Raw genomic sequence first — 20,496 nt, forward strand, 5'->3', positions numbered from 1 at the left:
TAAATAAATAAATAAATAAATAAATAAATAAAGAAGAAGAAGAAGAAGAAGAAGAAGAAGAAGAAGAAGAAGAAGAAGAAGAAGAAGAAGAAGAAGAAGAAGAAGAAGAAGAAGAAGAAGAAGAAGAAGAAGAAGAAGAAGAAGAAGAAGAAGAACAATAATAATAATAATAAATAAGTAAATAAATAAATAAATAAATAAATAAATAAATAAATAAGCAAATAAAGACAGAAAAAATAGACGAGATAATTTAAAACAAATATAAGAATAAATAAATATGAATTTAAAAAGCAATCAATAAACCATAAAATAAATATAATATTGATAGTTATGAAATACATGCAAACAAGAGTTGAATCAATAAACCATAAAATAAACATAATATTGATATTTATGAAATACATGCAAACAAGAGTTGAATCAATAAACCATAAAATATATATAATATTGATAGTTATGAAATACTTGCAAACAAGAGTTGAATCAATAAACCATAAAATAAATATAATATCGATAGTTATGAAATACTTGCAAACAAGAGTTGAATCAATAAACCATAAAATATATATAATATTGATAGTTATGAAATACTTGCAAACAAGAGTTGAATCAATAAACCATAAAATAAATATAATATTGATAGTTATGAAATACTTGCAAACAAGAGTTGTAAACCAACGGACCAAAGAAATCCTTTACCTCCATGAAAATTTTCAACGCCTTGTCAATGTATTTGTTGCCTTCTTCCACTGGGTTTTCACCTGACAGTTCCGAACCTCCGCCAAAGCATCCCAGCTCTTCATATTGAAAGCCAGTCTCATCAAAGATACGCCCAGTTTGAACTGAAAATATAAGATAGAAAAGAGTAATGTACAATATTAATCTTAACAACGCCACTACCACATTATCTCATTCGTCTGTAGTGTTTCTTTCACTCATCCTGTTTTGCTGAGAAAGGGGAAACCCGAAACGTCCATTTTATCTGTTTTCGTATATTAAATGGAAGTTTACATTCAATTTCACATTGTTATTTATTTAGATAGAAAAGGAAACTAATGACAACAAATAGCTTTGGTGTGTTACTGAATATTAGATGAAAGAAAGCAGGTTTATTATAAAAGTGATTACTGCAGGACAACTAGAAGTTGATTTGACAGGGCAAGAAGACAACGGCCCAAACGCACCCAAAACTACATAAAAAGCAAATCAGATAGATACACTACACGTAGATACAATGCATCACAATGCATACAACCAACCAACGTTATAATGGCGGTGCTGCTCTGTGGTGACACCCGGTTAAGCTGCTCTGTGTAATTATTATTATTTACGAGAACAGACACGTACAAACACAGTTTTTTCCCCACAAACGACAAATAACTGAAATGCCCTGCTACTACCGGACACAACGAACGTTGAATGCTTGGAAACTTTCAAAACAGCTTTGAATGCACTAGCTCATCAAAATAATCTGAGACCGTTGCCTGTATTGATTGAACTGTACTATAACTGAACATTTGTAGTGATGGGCCCGTGGGTCCTTTTGCAAATACAAGCCATTGAAGATTAAAGATTGAAGATTGAAGAGTTAACATTTTTTAATGGAGATTAATCATATCTTTATACTGAATCCCTGAATGTCACAAAACAACAACAAAAAAAAAAACAACAAAAAATTCCCAAAACAACAAAAGAACTTGAGCATTTTTTCTTAAGACAACAGGTCAGGACAAGAATAATCAATTGGCATAAAGACAGACGTGTAAAACCAGTACCTTGTGATATGATCCTGGCAGAGTCTTTCTGATATGTATGGATTTCTTTGCATAGTGGATCGTCTTACGTAAATCAGGTAGCTGACTTCTTGACACAAAGTCATTCAACTTCATTTTCTGAAAGGAAAAACAGATTACGACCGTTTGAAAATAGACATGGGAAAGAAAGAGACAGAGAGAGAGAGAGAGAGAGAGAGAGAGAGAGAGAGAGAGAGAGAGAAAGAGAGAGAAGCAGGCAAAAAAACAGAGAGAGAGACAGACAAAAACAGAGAGAGAGAGAGAGAGAGAGAGAGAGAGAGAGAGAGAGAGAGAGAGAGAGAGAGAGAGAGAGAGAGAGAGAGAGAGAGAGAGAGAGAGAGAGAGAAAGAGAAAGTGAAGGAGAACGAAGGCAATGAATGAAAAAAAAAAAGGTTTTAATATTCTTTAAAAATTTTCTTTGGCATCAAAACAGACAATAAAATTTTCCTCATAACAAACAATTGAATTCATTAGTATGTAGGTTTTTGACACATCAGCGGTTACCTCATCATAGATTTCTGACATGAGAGCATACAGTTCAACCATTCGATGAGGCCTGGCTCCGAGCTCTTTCTCCTCAATCTTCATGGCAGTTTTCAACAACTCCAGTGCATCATGATGCTTTCCAGCTTGAATCCTAACCAAATTTATTTTAAAAAACAAAAGCGTATTCAAGTTGGTTTTCAAGTGATCACATTTAAATGTGCAGACGCAGGAAAATCAGTCACAAGTCCCAAATCATTGTTTTTGTTTTTGAGGGTTTTACGGTGCTTGAAACACATTTAAGTTATATCAGTGCCAGTAAAAAGGGAGAAAATTGGATAGTGAAAAGATTCAAGATGTGCAATAAAAAGGACTTCATGAAAAAGTAAGACAAAGGGGAATGGCTCAAATAAGGAACAGATGTAGATTCCAAGAGCACACCATCAATGTACATAGTTTGAGATCACCTAAATGTCTCACCCATACACCAGCACAAGATCCCACTTAAGAGGAATACACTCAAATGCTAACATTATACATTCAAAATAACAAACATAATACATAACAGAGAAATGATTTACAATGAAAAAAATATCATCTCCCAAAACAATAACTATGCATTTGACTGTTTGCCTCTCAGCCAAGAACTATGGCCAGAGCCAGGGCAAAACCAAGTAATCTCATTCCAAGACAAAGACAGAAAGGAAATTGGAAAACAGATATAGGGGGATAGAAGACACAGTAAGTGCCTCCCAGCCCACTATGGGAGGCCAGGAACCCCACCCAGTAGTCCCAGATCACCACTTGTCAGAAATAACATGCGTTAATGAAGTAATATTGTACTTTTAATGAAAAAATTATACTAAGCTCTTACAAGTTGTGAACTGTAACAAGTAATGGACAAACATGACAAGAACAGCTTCCAAAAAGAACAAAAACCGCGTCTTCATTATTGACCCAAAAACGTTTTTTGTTTGTGTTGTGAATGAAAGTTATTGTAATCAAGGATTACAACTTGTATCGTCCATCTAATGTAGTTTTGTTCACAACTAGCGCCTGTTCTACTGGCTACCTTATTGGATGGGAGTCATTCCATATCCAACCGTCATCCTGTACACATGTATCTTATGTTATGTTGTTTTATAAATGTTCTTTACTGTAACAATTTGGTTTTGTTGATTCTTGGAATCAATTCATGATCTAAAAACACAACTGTTTGGTATTTTGTTCTTTTCTAAAAAAAAATTTTGCTCATAACTTTTCGGGCTATACCAGCTTTGATATAATATAGCCATATCTCAGCGTCTAGTCATGATAATTGCTTCAAATAAAGTGTAAAACGGCTTGTGCAATGACCCATAATTTTTTCTTTTTTAAAATCAGCTTTTATATAGTGCAATATCCACTAAACGTGCTCAAAGCACTTTACAAGGGATCCCTGACCAACAGCAATATGTAATATGTTGTACAATACATGAAGCTTGTTAGGCGATATTACATTTTTTTTTCCAACAAGAAACAACGCTGTTAACGGCCATGTACTCATTTTACACCTGAGTACGGTGAGAGAATGTCAGTAAAGAGCCTTTTCCAAGGACTCAACTATGCACCGAGCGAGGCTAGAACCCAGGACCTTCTGATCCGAAAGTGAGTGTCATCATACCACTAGACCACATAGCCGCAATTATAAGCAGTGCCTATATATGAGTGTACCAGGGTTATTAAGTCATATTATTTCAAGGATTCATTATTTATTCATTTTAAAAAAATAATTTTTGAATGAGAATTTATTTATTTATTTATTTACTTAATCGTTTATATATTTAGTTATATTGTTTTGTATTTACTTGTTTATGAATGTTTATATGCAATAATGTATTCATTTTATGTTTTATTGATAACTTTTTATTCATATTTATTTATTCAAATATTTGACTTAAATTATTTATCTCTTTTTATCTTATTTTTTTTTTTTTTTTTGGATTGATTTATTTAGTTTTATTTTTTATATATTTATTTATATATTTTTGGTAATAACTTTAAAGTCAATATCCATATGCCTAAGTTTAGTGTGTATGTATATATAAGAAGAAGATTAAAAATAAACTGGCAAAGTGACGACAAACGTTGGATATCTCTCACTCCTGAGGTTGTTTTTTTTTAAAAAAGGAAAAAAAAAGGTGTAAAATACCCTGGAAAGTATGTAGATGTAGAAAATGTATAAACCTCACAAACAAAATAATAGTCCTTCTGACTGATTTCCTGCACCGCAGTCACATAAATAGACATTCAACAAGCAACCTGACGGAGAGCAAACGATTTTAAGCGGCTCTGAGCACTCCTTGTGGATACCGGCGCTAAATCAAATATTAACAATAATGATACTAATGATAATAATAATAATAATAATAATAATAATAATAATAATAACGATAATAACAATAATAATATAATAATAATAATAATAATAATAATAATAATAATAATAATAATAATAATAATAATAATAATAATAATAATAATAATAGTATAGTAATAATAATAATAATAAAAATAATAATAATAATAATAATAATAATAATAATAATAATAATAATAATAATAATAATAATAATAATAATAATAATAATAATGATAATAATAATAATAATAGTATAGTATAGTAATGATAAGAAGAAGAAGAAGAAGAAGAAGAAGAAGAAGAAGAAGAAGAAGAAGAAGAAGAAAAAGAAGAAGAAGAAGAAGAAGAAGAAAAAGAAGAAGAAGAAGAAGAAGAAGAAGAAGAAGAAGAAGAAGAAGAAGAAGAAGAAGAAGAAGAAGAAGAAGAAGAAGAAGAAGAAGAAGAAGAAGAAGAAGAAGAATGAAGAATAATAATAATAATAATAATAATAATAATAATAATAATAATAATAATAATAATAATAATAATAATAATAATAATAATAATAATAATAATAATACTTAAGATGCAAATGCTTGCATTGTTTAGAAAACTTTTCATATCCTAGACCAATAATACTTACGTGACCCTGCAAACCTTCTCGTATCTCAGAGAAACAGACGCCTCATTGGAGGAGTCGTCCTCTTCAAATTTTTTCAGGGCTGATTCATAGCTGGATACCATCTCTGATATCGGCCCCACCTGCAGGATTTTACAATATCACTGAATAAAAAATAAGTCATAATTTTGTTGTACAGTCAGAGTTCCATTTAACACATTTTGATTTAACTTCAGGTCAGTGTTGATTGGGAAAACATATCATTTTCGAAATCTTTTTTTTTTAAATGGAAGAAAATGATTAAAGAAAAATAATACACAAAATTATATAATAGGTCGGAATCGGATTGCTCGGTTTGTAGAGCATTCGCTCTTTTGGATAGGATGTTAGTCTATCGCAAAGTACTTTCCACCTGAGATAACATGACCCAGCTACCCATCCACTGCTGGGTGGACAGGCGAGTAAGAAAGAAAAAAAAAATCTCGACTGCGCCCAGGATCGATCTCCATCTCTCTCTGTGTGTGAAGCGAGGGCTCTATCAACTCAGCTATCTGGACTTCTTATTAAAATTTTTTTTAAACTCTGAACTATAGACTTTCTAGACTTTAAAAAAGAAAAACAAAAAAAACAAAAACCCTAAAATCTGAAAACTTACCTTTCTCCAGTAAGTCATGAGCTGAGAGCTGTACTCCTCCTGGTACAGCTGGTCAAAGATCTTCCAATCGCACAAACACTGGGCCAGGTGGAATTTGTCGTCAAGGCATGCCAGATGGTGGGGATACTCTTCTACAAGTCGAGTGATGTCAGGATGTCGCCGGAAGAATTCTGCTAGCTTTTGGTGCCAGAAGAAATAGGTGTCTGATTTTTCACTCTTTCCCGAGTCCCCGACGTTTTGGACTGTAAAATATCTGTATTTTAAAAATAAGAAATGACCCATTAAAAAAAAAAAATTTTAATCGAGCAAAATATAAAAATATGAACATTTATGCTAATTTCTTCTTCTTCTTTCCCTCATGATGTCTTCATGGCTGAAGGTCAACAAGGTGCAGAAACGCTGTGGTCTTCCCAAGCTCATACTGAGACGAGACCCATAGAGCTTCGACTCCATTTATGTTAATTTGATTTTATTGCCAGATTTTATTGCTATGAAGAATAAAACAAAAACAAACAAAATTATGATGTCGAATTGAGGTTGTAAATAAAAGGTCATGAAAAGATGAAAACAAAATTATTTTGAAATGAAATGGGGGGGGGGGGGGGGGGGGGGGGGGCGCGTTTTTAGATGTTGAATAAATACCTTTTCCTGACTGCTTTGCTCAGGGCCCTGTGATAAAAGTCAAGCCTTCCAGCTTTGCTGTCGCCATACGGACGTAAAAACGGTTGCAGAGTTTTGTACACATTTTGCCAGCGTTCTTCCTCAAGGGTCTCTTTTTCCTTTTTGTTCTCTTTCTCACTCTCCTCAATTTCCTCTGTCAAAAGAAAAATCATGAAAAAAATTAGCGACGGTTACTGTATACAATGAAATGCTTCTTTATGTAAAAATAAACAATTTGGATATTCAATACTACCTTTATCAGTTTAACATTATTAAATTAATATGTTTTTTTTTAAGGGTTTTAACGGCGCTTGCAACATATTTAGGTCATATCAGCACCAGTAAAAAGGAAGAAAATTGGATAGTAAAGACATTCTTGATGTAAATTAAAAGGACTTGAAGAAAAACTAAGACAAAGGGGAATGGTACAAATAGGGAACAGATTTAGATTCCAAGAGCACACTATCAGTGTACTTAGTTTGAGATCACCTAAAAGTCTCACCCAGACACTTGCACAAGATCCAATTCAGAGGAATACACTCAAAGACTTACATCATACATTCTAAATAACAAATATAACAATACATAACAGAAAGATGATTTACAAAGCAAAAAATATCATCTCCCAAAACAATAACTATGCATTTGACTGTTTCCCTCCCAGCCAGGACTCCGGCCAGGGCCAGGACAAAACCAAGTAATCTCATTCCAAGACAAAGACAGAAAGGCATATTGGAAAACAGATATAAGGGGATAGAAGACACAGTAAGTACCTCCCTGCCCAGTATGGGAGGTCAGGAACCCCACCCAGTCAAACAAATAAAAATATGTTACAATAAAAAATCTTTACTTCATCCGGATCATTCTCAGCCCCTTTGAGTGTGTGAAGCGAGTGCTCTACCAATTGAACTATTGGGACCCCTTTATATTAAAATGTGCTCCGTTTTTATTTTGAAAAAAAAAACTTGACAAATTAAGGAGCCGCACAGGAGTAAGATAGAAATCTCCAAATTAATCAGAAATAAATAAATAAGAAAAAGTGCTAACAAATCCTCTAATCTAAATACTTGAAGAGTAACTCTCTCCTTACCAGCTATTTTTAGAATCCATACCCACCCGACACAAAAATAGACTTTTCCTAATCAAACAAAAAAGTAACAAGTGCATTCTATACAGAATGTTGTTCAGCAAAATGACGTCTACAACACAGTGTTTAGTATTTATAGCTGTAATGAAAGCATTTCTTTAAATGTTGTGATGTACAAGAGAAATCCGAATGAGACAATTGTCGGTTGCATCATAACGAATGTGACGATTTTCCTGTAGTTGGTAAGCACAGCCGTTTACTGCTTTCACTTTAGTTCGACAGGTAAATTTTGCCGGACGCTAGTTCATAACAGATTGCGAGTCACGGCCTGTGCCGAAAGGGAGACGGAGCAATTTTTCCTATTTTGATGATTTTTTTCTCAAGTTCAAAGTAGCGTAGTAAAGATGCTATTAGATGTAGCAATAAGATATTTTAGAGTCATAACAAGTGGTTTACATACTTTTATTTGATATAATTTTAGTAGATCATTTGGGATTAGATTTTATAGGAAATAACCATAAAAATGGGTCAGAAATTTTAATTACTTCAAACGATATAATCAAAAATTACATAGTTATCTGAGTTTATACAAATAAATGAGAAATACTGCAATAATCATCAATATTCACAGAGTAGAAATATATAATCAAAGTCGTTTTGTAATGAAGCATTGTTGAGATATCCGCTCACCTGTACAGAAATATCCTTTTTTGACAGCAATAAAAAAATTTGTGATCACCGAATTGTAGGGGTTTGTTGATCAAATGATCAAAATGAACTGGTTTTAGTAATGGCAATTGACAATTCTTAGGAAAAGATATGTTATATGCATTCCTTTGACGTTTGTATATATCTAAACTATATAATAATAATAATAATAATAATAATAATAATAATAATAATAATAATAATAATAATAATAATAATAATAATAATAATAATAATAATAATAATAATAATAATAATGATGATGACGATAATATTTACAATAATAATAAGGATAACAATAATAATAATAGTAATGATGATGATGATGATGATGATGATGATGATGATGATGATGATGATGATCATTTTCATGAAAATAATATAGTGGCTATCACCTAAACGCCTGCTAATTTTGGAAAAACGCATTAATTTCTCTTTAAAATAGCTTTCGAAATGCCCGTTTTTAAAAAATGGAATTCGCCTATAATATGTCCCCCTGACAGAAAGGAATTAAAAATAGAAAGAAAGAAAGAATAAAGAATTTTACTGAATCATTTGCGGCCAAAGAATTGACTCATCGCCTCCGAGAGTTTTATTTAACTTCCCAACGCCCCAAATTACTATCATTCATTCAATATAATTTACTCCTCCCCACTCCACGCTCTCCGGCACTTTCCTTCCATGTCCCTCAAACCGCTTTCTTTCCATGGAGCGTCCAATCAGCTTTTTACAAATGCCCATTTCCAATTGGCTGCTGAATAAGGACAATTCTAATTTCAATTGTCCACCACTCGGTTATCAGCAAAGTCAAGAAAGCTCCTCCTACTCAAATCACACATACCCACGAATATGATAGGCCTTGTAGACCAGTCACTGGTCTTTGATGTTACACAACCATCCGCCAGCTTTGATCACATCGCTTTTGATGATGTCACTCAATATCTATCTTCTTCTCTGAACCCCGTTGACTGTACCACGAGTCAACATAAAAGAATGTCGCGGTGAGGTGCGAATCGTGAAGATGGAATGACGTAGCTGTGTTAAAGTTATAGGTTCAAAGTTCAATTGTCAGAGAGAACTGATAAGAGATCAAACTGAGGTGGTAAAATGAAAATTAATTCGTGGTAAAACGTTGCATAAATTAGTTTTATGTTATGTACACAAACACACACACACACACACTTACTCTCTCTCTCTCTCTCTCTTTCTCTCTCTCTCTCTCTCTCTCTCTCTCTCTCTCTCTCTCTCTCTCTCTCTCTCTCTCTCTCTCTCTCTCTCTCTCTCTCTCTCTCTCTCCCTCTCTCTCCCTCTCTCCAGTGCTGCGACAAAAAAAAAAAGGACGCCAACCAGATAGCTAATACTATTTAAAATGGAAATTTGTTGAAAATGGTATGCTTATTGAACAACCAAAGCATCGTGGATAACAGAAATGATCATTGTGAATCAGTTGAAACACGTGATATCGATGTAATACTAATACTAGTAATAATCATAAAATATCAGTGTATTTATCTTACTCTTGATCACCACTGTAATAATAACAATATTATTAGTATTGTTAATAATAATACTAATAATAATAATAATAATAATAATAATAATAATAATAATAATAATAATAATAATAATAATAATAATAATAATAATAGTAGTAGTAAAAAATAAATAATATCCATTTTTTGACAATAAAAAATCGTGATAAACGCATTGAAAAGGACAGAAGGGGGGGGGGGGGGGAGGATTAATGATCAGATAATCAAAATGAACTGTTATTTTAAAATAAATTGACAATCATAGGTAAAAATAAGTTATAAGTATTCCTCTGAACTTTGTATAGATCTTAACATATTTTTATACTTTTTATTAACATACGTAAAACCTCACGATTATTTTAAGGAACAGCATCTAATTAATCAACCAACGTTCTGTTTTCTTTTTTTTTTTCACCGGTGGAACTTCACTTGCTAATTCTGGAGCAGTTTGCATGAAATGTTTTTTAACCACATATCTCATTTGAGCCCTTTCACAGCTTATTCGGCAGAGTCCATTTGCATTGAGACAATGCTTGTTTTCAGTATGACCATTCATCTGAGTAAAGAAAAAAAATCATTAGTTATTATTGATATTGATGATGATGATGATGGTGATGTTGATGATGATGATGATGATGATGATGATGATGATGATGATGATGATGATGATGATAATAATAATAATAAGAAGAAGAAGAATTGTAATAATAAGAGTTATAATAATATTATTGATTGTTAGTAATAATACGATAGTGATCGCCTAGATGCCTGCTAATGATAATAACGTAATAATTTTCCTTTAAAATATAGTTCTAAATGCCCGTTATTCAAAATGGAATCCGCCTATATACCCACTCTGAAATATTTTTAGCAAAAATAAGATAGAGAAAGAAGTTTACTGTAGCATTTGCGGCCAAAAAATTTATTCATCACCGGTCTGCGAGAGTCTTATTTGACACCTAGACAACGCCCCAAATTACTTTCAATTCGTTTCAAATTTACTCCACCTCTCCAGAAATTTCATCCCATGACATCCAAACTGCTTTCTATCCATGGAGTGCCAATCAGATGTTTACAATTACCAATTTCCAACTGGCTGCTGAAAAAGGACAATTATAATTTCAATCGTCCACCAGTCGGTCATCGGCAAAGTCAAATAAGCCCCTCCCACTCAAATCACATATCCCCTCGAATGCTCGGCATTGTAGCGCAGTCCACCGGGCTTTTGAGGTTACACAATCATCCGCCACCTTTGATTACATCGCTTTTTGATGATGTCATAATATATCTATCTACCCTCTTTTTCTCACGCCCGTTGACTGTATCAACGGGCGATGTAGAAGAATATCGAGGGAATGTGCGAATCGTGAAGACGGAATGGCAAATCGGTGTGAAAGTTATAGGTTCAAAGTTCAATGCAATAAAAATCGTTCCGTGCTAAAAATGTGCGTACATGAGTTTTATACACACACACACGCTCCCTCTCGCTCTCTCTCTCTCTCTCTCTCTCTCTCTCTCTCTCCTCTCTCTCTCTCTCTCTCTCTCTCTCTCTCGTGTGTGTGTGTGTGTGTGTGTGTGTGTGTGTGTACTACTACTACTACTACTACTACTGCTGATGCTGCTACTACGATTACTACTATTACTGCGCTATCATCATCAACATCATCATCACCATAAAACAACAACAACAACAACAACAACAACAACAACAACGTTAACATCACCATTGGACTCGTGTGCTTATGTCTCTGGAGTTTGTCTGAATACGGGACTATTTTGTTAGCCAACAAAGAATTAGACAAGGTGTGTTTACACATTCATTGTGCAGAAACCTGTCATTACAAATCGGTGAAATAAATGCTATATTAAAAGTAGATTATTACTCTTGTATTTACTACCATGTGTTAGGGTAACAAAACTCAGATAACATCAATTGTGAATTTTTTAAACAATTAAAAATATTTTTCAGGTTAATTTTAAATAGAAAAATATACATTTTTCAAGAAAGAATAAAGTATACTCACCATTTCTTGATATCAATGAAAATAATTGCGTCTTAAAGATGAAAATGTGGCTGTTATATCCATATAAAATAGAAAAATATAGAAGTGTATGGTCAGCAATTGCAGTGTAAAAATGTACGATTTCACGAAATCTGTCCTATAGCCTGACTGACAATGAAATCCAAGCGGTGCATTCTACCTGCAGGGATAAATATAGGCCAGTTTTCACGTTCTGGACATCTGTTATGACGTAACCACACGGTGGTCTCCCCGTCATCGACGGTGGGTCGTTCCCATTGGGGGTGAGGCGGTAGTAAACTAAAGTGAAAGATTTCTAGTGTAATAAACGGCTGTGTAAGGAGAGGGTTAAAGTCCAATCATTTTTACCCTTTTCCTGGAATGGCGAGGGTGGTTTCAATGAAGCCCCATCAGCCAAAAGCTGCCTCAGCTCCATTTCATTCAGACCGGATGCTGAAGCTTCCAATAGACAAAGAGTTCCCACTAGAAGATTCCCTCATCCCCTGTCTCCAAACGGTGTAAAAGCTCATCGAATAATCTAGAAAGACACGAGAATAAGATTATGTGTCTTAATTAATAACAAGGTGATATCGAAATCTTAGGCTAACGTATTCTTAAAATTTCAATTTGTGACAATTCATTTTGTACATTATATCTTATTTCTTGTATTAGCTTAACATGCCTTTGCTCTCTACATTTATATCATGTATAAAATGAGAATTTTAGAATTTTTCAAATTAAATTGTAAACATCCATACCATTTAAATGTCAAAAACATTAACAATAGTAATAAAAATAATAATAAAATATAATAATAATAATAATAATAATAATAATAATAATAATAATAATAATAATAATAATAATAATAATAATAATATTGATGATGATGATGATAATGATCAGCATCATCATAATAATAATAATAATAAATAATAATAATAATAATAATAATAATAAAAGAAAGAAGAAAGAAGAAGAAGAAGAAGAAGATACTTTATTTTCATCCTTTCATATATAATACTTTATGTACTACTTTATAATACGACATTAGAATCAAATGTCAACGAAACTCACAGTAAAGACTGTCGGGTAAGTTTTTTATTTTGTCCATCCACTGATTAACTCCCTTGGCCAGCTTGACTTCCTGGCATGCCAAGGTCAGCCACAATGGATTGTTTGATAACGGTTTCTCTAAAAACTCCTTCATCTGCAGGGCAGTCAGCTTGTCTTTGCCGTCACTGTAAAGTATATTCTCTATAATGCCCTGAGGAGTAGAGAAAATGCGTTTATGTCAATGATTTAGCTAGTCAGCTTGTCTTTGCCGTCACTGTAAACTATATTCTCTATAATGCCCTGAGGAGTAGAGAAAATGCGTTTATGTCAATGATTTAGCTAGTCAGCTTGTCTTTGCCGTCACTGTAAAGTATATTCTCTATAATGCCCTGAGGAGTAGAGAAAATGCGTTTATGTCAATGATTTAGCTAGTCAGCTTGTCTTTGCCGTCACTGAAAAGTATATTCTCTATAATGCCCTGAGAAGTAGAGAAAATGCGTTTATGTCAATGATTTAGCTAGTCAGCTTGTCTTTGCCGTCACTGAAAAGTATATTCTCTTTAATGCCCTGAGAAGTAGAGAAAATGTGTTTATGTCAATGATTTAGCTAGTCAGCTTGTCTTTGCCGTCACTGTAAACTATATTCTCTATAATGCCCTGAGGAGTAGAGAAAATGTGTTTATGTCAATGATTTAGTTAGTCAGCTTGTCTTTGCCGTCACTGTAAAGTATATTCTCTATAATGCCCTGAGGAGTAGAGAAAATGTGTTTATGTCAATGATTTAGTTAGTCAGCTTGTCTTTGCCGTCACTGTAAAGTATATTCTCTATAATGCCCTGAGGAGTAGAGAAAAATACATTGATGTCAAAGATTTTTATGCAATCTGAGTGTTTCTAATAACGTTCACATTAGGGTTTTTAAATATCAAACCAGTCTGAATTTTATTCAAAGACAAATAAGAACATTTTTTTGGACATATTTAATTAAACTCCCATTCTCGCATCTTTCAACCAATATAAATATAATGATATTAAAAAACGTGAACAATAGTTGTAAGTTTGGGCAGAAACCTTAAGGAGTGATATCATTTTATTACGATATTTCACAAAATAATTAAAAACGATACATACACTCATATCACATAATCCCACAAACATCATATAGAGACATTTAACATAGTAATCATAGTCATATTAAAAAAAAAACAAGGAGTTGATTATATAAACAACACATAATACTACTTGTATAAACAACATAACATTATACAATACGATTTCCATCACATATACAACAAGATCTCCTTATGGTATGAATACAATTAAAGCAATTACGTCAGGTGTAATATATGAACATTTAAATTTAATAAAAATAACGGAAAATTATTATAAATATCAATAGATTTTTTGCGCAGCAGACAATATAGGTCGGAGACAGGGGTTGGCGGTGGGGCAATTATAAAGTAATAAAGATTGAAGAAGAAATTAAACAATGTATAGAAAAAGTTGATGCTGCTGCTGCTGCTATATTACAAATGATACCTAATGCAATTCTCACCTACTATCTAACACCCTTCCTTTCTCCCATCCCGCCCCATCCCTCCAATTCAACCATGTAGTCATTGCCCTCACTTTCAACCCCCCTCCTTCACACATACCGACACACACATACGCACACACACACACATACTCACACACACACATACACACACACATATTTGCCCACCTACCCACCCTGTACCCATCCAAGATGAATGACAGTATTATTATCATAGTATGTATCAAGTATCTCATTCATTCCCCCCAATCCTCGCCCACCCACCCACCTACACCAGCTTACATTGCCGTTTAAATTAACCTTATCCTCATTCTGTCGTCTAAGCTTTTTTTTGTTTGTTTGTTTGTTGCTTTAGGTCTCTTCCAACACAATTGAGGTTATATGAGAGACCGCTGAAACAAAAAAACAAGCAATCTAACAAAAATAGTACAAATGTCAATCAAAATCATAACCTAAAGATATCATAAGCTAAATTATAAATAACCAAGAACAAACAGGCAGAAGATTTACAGAAAAAAAAATATCCCCTGTCAAAAATACAATCACAAACCAAAGAAGCAGGATAGGCTAGTAAAGAGAAGAAAAAACGACATCACTATCGGATCGTACACCCATGCGAACATCATAGGTATATGATTCAAGGGTGATGCTCCCATCCAACCACCCGCTGTCGTCTAAGCCACACTTAAACTCCCATTCTCGCATCTTTCAACCAATATAAATATAATGATATTAAAAGACGTGAACAATAGTTGTAAATTTGGGCAGAAACCTTAAGGAGTGGTATCATTTTATTACGATATTTCACAAAATAATGAAAAACGATACATACACTCATATCACATAATCCCAAAGGAAAGGTCTGAAAGACCGTCCTGCCCAAACGACCTTGTGTTCACATTAATATTGGTTTGTGTTGAGTTACAGTGATGTGGGGGGTAGACATTCTCCCATCTTATTTCGGTAATGGTTAATGACATATTGGGGAATTTGGTCGAGGTATAATAAATAACACGTGCTCTGCCAGTCTCCCATCGCCTTAACTATTTCACCTGGTATGCCAGAAGACAGGGCCCAAGTAGCCCCACCACGACGAAAACTGTGGCTGGATATAGTGTTACAACCACATGCTGCGGAAAGAGAGCGCAATTTTTTGTTAAACAAAGACCCAGTCACAGGGAACGCCTGGGAGTCTGGCATTGCAGGTGCAGTCATGCATAACATATCGTACATCGCTGAAACAGGACATAGTGGGTGGTTTGCTAACCTATGTAATGCAATTTCTTGTATACGACCTTTCGTTTGGTTATTTTTTGACCAACCAACTTTAATTGTTATTTGTGAACAGCCCCCTGACATAGATACACAATTCCTTGTCAATTGTTTTTTGTTATCAAAACCTCCTGCATCCGTCCCAAACAAGTTGGATTTTCTTAACAAGCCAAAAAACATAGTAAGGCATGATGCCCAGAATACATAGTCATCTATATGAGAGAATTTAAGTTGTTTTTTTTAACTTTAACAATATTTCAGGCGTCACCGGAGGCTTGCTCTGAACATCAGTTCCTTTAACTTTCTCAATGCCCTTAATTGTTGTTTTAATATACCATGAGTCATCACATGGATTGGGAAGATTACATTCTAAATGGATAATACGGATAATATTCATATATTGCTTAACAGAACTAGGTTTTAATTTCCGCGCCAAATAAGCTGCATATTTGGCAATATTTATTTGCGAAATAGGTGCAGGCGCTATTCTCATTTTTTCACAAAAAGAAATATAAGACCGTAAATGTGTTTGATAGGTCTTCTTTGTGTTGGCTGTAAAGGCCTGTCCGCGGTACATGTCAACTTCACTTGTTAATTCATTGGTTAAGGCACAGGCACCTAGACAAAAGAAAAAAGAAGGCATTCCATGACATATGATTTGTGATAACAAAAGGAGGGGTTAAACCATGTGCCAGTTACTTAGTAATTTACATAACAACAAACATTTACCATGTTCATGCAATCTAGATATTGTATCAGGTATTTGGTTCAGACTCCCAGATACATGTATCGCTCTAACCGTTATATTGAGTCGTGCACATTTGAAGGCATATTTTCTAAGTAAAGAATTAATATAACTATTTCTACACCAGCCTCTGTTTAAGACACATTTTGTAACCATGCTATCTGTATGGTCGCAATCAAATACTAAATAGCGCCAAGAGCCAGACCAAAAGGCACCGGCGGCGATATTGCTTGCATCCACATGGACGTGCTCAGGCGCTGATTCATTATAATATACTATCCCATTAAACACACTTAAACATGAAATCCACCATTGTAATTCAAGATGAAATGAATATGACAAAATTATTTTATGCTGCTGCTGCTTTAGAGGCTTAATTATGTCCAGGACACGACGTAGAAAAAATCTCCCTCCACGAATTGCCTGGCATGCGTAGTTCAATGAGCCTACGAGACTCTGTAGCTGCTGTTTGCTGGCACGTTTTTTATTTTTGAATACATTGAGCTGCTGCTTTAAACAAATTATTTTTTCCTCGCCTAATTCGACAGTGCTGTTAGAAGTATTGATTGTTAATCCAAGAAACTGAATGTTTTGGGTCGGTCCCACAACTTTATTATAACTAATATAAAATCCAAGTTCACGAAGTAGCTGCATAAGTGTAAGCATCCAATATTTACATTCCTCATACGTTGGGGTAGTGATAAAGAAATCATCTAAATAAGCTACAACCCCATTGCATCCTTTACGATTCATGATTCGTTTAATAGCTTGCGATAAGCGGTGAAAATGTCCTGGACCTTTATTGCTACCAAATGGTAACCTAGAATCAAATAGGAAGGTGGGGTGACTGTCACCCTCAAACGTCCAACGAATACCAGTGGCTACGTAATTTTCTGGATGGATAGGCACTGATCTATAAGCTGCTTGGAGGTCGATTTTTGCACAGTAGAAAAATGGTTTGGCTAATTTGCATGCATCACGAACGGTTTGAAATTTGGTGCTTTCTGGTAGAGAATAATCATTCATAGCTTCTCCTACTGGTCTACTGCCGTCATGAATTAGTCGAATATTTCCATCCTCTTTCGGGATTGCAGCAAGAGCACTAGTAACTGTTGGCTGTTTAGATGCTACAACATAATGACCTTGAGCTATTTGATTCTTTAATTCTTTCTCCACTAATGTTTTAAAACGAAAGGAAGAATAATGGTTATTTTCTATCACATTTTTTAGTTGACTATCTTTTTCAATAATTCGAAATCCATGCTCTACTCCGTCTAAAATGAAATCTTTATCTTTATCACACTCTAACATTTTCCTCCAGGAATTTAATTTACTACTAATGGATGCTTTATTACCTAAAAATTCACATTGGTGGGGATTTATAGGAGGAAAGGGGCTTAACGCTAATGGGCTTTCCTCACTACTATTTGTCTGCTGCTGTGTATCCTATGCTGAATTGACACCCACATGGTGATCTCTGCCTCCATGCTCTCGACTGCCACACAAGCTACACACGTGGTTAAATCGGCATGTTGTGCCATATGTACAGGCACCTCTGTTGAATTGTCGACAGACCTCCTTGTTGCTGAACTGAATGGTATTGGGTCCACGAGACGATTCCCAGTGTTTTTTTGTCGTTTGAGGAGTGCGATGACGAAGCACTACTGTCGCCAGGTGAGGGGCGTCTGTCCCCCATATGAAGTTGTCCACTGACTGTCGCTGACGATATTCGTCGTCGAAGATGAGAACTGACTGCCATGTGTATCTCATGGCAAGTTCACCCACCATCTCTGTGTATTTGATGTATTGATGTACATCAAAATTCGGCGATAATCCTATCAACTTAGCCAAAATCCTTGCATTTGCTGCTATCCACATGGCTGGCGAAACCTTGTCTAGTTTCACTTTTGCGTTTATGCGAAGGCTAATACTCTCTGTGATGTTAACTTCCTCGTCGGTAACCAGCGAGGGAGAAATAAAATCAACAATTTTAAAGTAGGTACTCCTACCTGAGACACTCGACTCTTCAGAAGGTTTGATTCTTACAGCACCAAGGAGGCTAGATAGGCCTCCATCATCATTCGATGACGCACACATAGGTCCCTTGCCGTGAAGACATTGCAGGTTTTTGACTGCCATCTTTAGAATGGCTTTGTGTCCTTTTTTAATATCTAATTCACCAATATCGCTGTCCGTGGCACAAAGAAGGGCTGCCAAACTGTCGAACCCCTCTTCAACCAAAACATTAGCAACTCCATTTGGAAAGTCTTTGGCGAAATCAACAAATGTAAAATCCATGGCAATTATAAAGTAATAAAGATTGAAGAAGAAATTAAACAATGTATAGAAAAAGTTGATGCTGCTGCTGCTGCTATATTACAAATGATACCTAATGCAATTCTCACCTACTATCTAACACCCTTCCTTTCTCCCATCCCGCCCCATCCCTCCAATTCAACACTGTAGTCATTGTCCTCACTTTCAACCCCCATCCTTCACACATACCGACACACACATACGCACACACACACACACACACACACATACTCACACACACACATACACACACACATATTTGCCCACCTACCCACCCTGTACCCATCCAAGATGAATGACAGTATTATTATCATAGTATGTATCAAGTATCTCATTCATTCCCCCCAATCCTCGCCCACCCACCCACCTACACCAGCTTACATTGCCGTTTAAATTAACCTTATCCTCATTCTGTCGTCTAAGCCACACATTATCTCCAACATAAAACCTCTCCTCCAAAATATTTTTTTTTCCATAAACAAACTTAAAGACAAAAATAACACAAAAATGAAACAGATTATAACAAAAGATTGCATTATTAAACCTCCACCTTTTTCTTATTTTGTCTATCATTTAGTTTGTGACGTACGTATGCGTTAAAAATCCATCAATGTGTCATCAATCACAGTTTATGATCAGTGCTGAAAGTGATGACAAAGTTAAATAACTAGAAGGAGAGACGGCAAATGAAACCCTGCCCTGTGATCCATGCCCAAGAGGTCAAGTCAGAATAGATGCAGACGGCCAGCTGCCCTGTGATCTATGCTCAAGAGAGGTCAAGTCAGAATAAATACAAACGGCCTGTTAAACCCTGCCCTGTGATCTATGCTCATGAGGTCAAGTCAGAATAGATGCAGACGGCCAGCTGCCCTGTGATCCATGCTCAAGAGAGGTCAAGTCAGAATAAATACAAACGGCCTGTTAAACCCTGCCCTGTGATCTATGCTCATGAGGTCAAGTCAGAATAGATGCAGACGGCCAGCTGCCCTGTGATCCATGCTCAAGAGAGGTCAAGTCAGAATAAATACAAACGGCCTGTTAAACCCTGCCCTGTGATCTATGCTCATGAGGTCAAGTCAGAATAGATGCAGACGGCCAGCTGCCCTGTGATCCATGCTCAAGAGAGGTCAAGTCAGAATAAATACAAACGGCCTGTTAAACCCTGCCCTGTGATCTATGCTCATGAGGTCAAGTCAGAATAGATGCAGACGGCAGTAGGATTATTCTTAGTTGACATTTTCAATTCAATTCAATTATTTTGTCTCCCCTTTTTTTGGACATATTTAACTTACCTCCAACGCAACACCACTCCTCTAAAATATTTTTTTTTTCCATAAACAAACTTAAAGACAAAAATAACACAAAAATGAAACAGATTATCCTTGTTGTATGAATGGTTTTGTATGAGACGAGGTGTAAAAATAACACTGATTCACATTCAATGAGTTATAATATACATTCATTTTAATTTGAGATTTGCAGTCCACAAACTCATGAAAATCTTAAATTAAAGTGAGTGTTTATAATCCAATACATCGTAGCCAACTTTTAAAATAGCTAGATCGGGACACCCTAGTGCCCAATACCATAATGAGCCAAAACAGCAGTATCTTAGGA

General features: G+C 34.9%; 2 protein-coding genes across 2 annotated transcripts in view; one reads left to right on the forward strand and one right to left on the reverse strand.

Moving 5' to 3' along the window:
* The window catches only part of LOC144962664 (putative acyl-CoA synthetase YngI), a 119,224-nt gene that overhangs the window by 59,239 nt on the left and 39,489 nt on the right, over nucleotides 1–20,496 (forward strand). The gene's annotated exons all lie outside the window — the stretch shown is intronic.
* LOC144962666 (uncharacterized) overlaps nucleotides 1–20,496 on the reverse strand; it is a 43,040-nt gene that overhangs the window by 5,984 nt on the left and 16,560 nt on the right. The window contains 10 exon segments of the mRNA XM_078895788.1: nucleotides 700–785; nucleotides 788–842; nucleotides 1,776–1,892; nucleotides 2,298–2,430; nucleotides 5,300–5,418; nucleotides 5,931–6,183; nucleotides 6,573–6,744; nucleotides 12,308–12,430; nucleotides 12,433–12,476; nucleotides 13,012–13,205. Of these exon segments, the coding sequence (XP_078751914.1) occupies nucleotides 700–785; nucleotides 788–842; nucleotides 1,776–1,892; nucleotides 2,298–2,430; nucleotides 5,300–5,418; nucleotides 5,931–6,183; nucleotides 6,573–6,744; nucleotides 12,308–12,430; nucleotides 12,433–12,476; nucleotides 13,012–13,205 (1,296 nt within the window).

Source organism: Berghia stephanieae, chromosome 1 (genome assembly GCF_034508935.2).
Source record: "Berghia stephanieae isolate SIO BIC M18660-M18661 chromosome 1, UCSD_Bste_1.3, whole genome shotgun sequence".
Taxonomy (NCBI): Eukaryota; Metazoa; Mollusca; class Gastropoda; order Nudibranchia; family Aeolidiidae; genus Berghia; species Berghia stephanieae.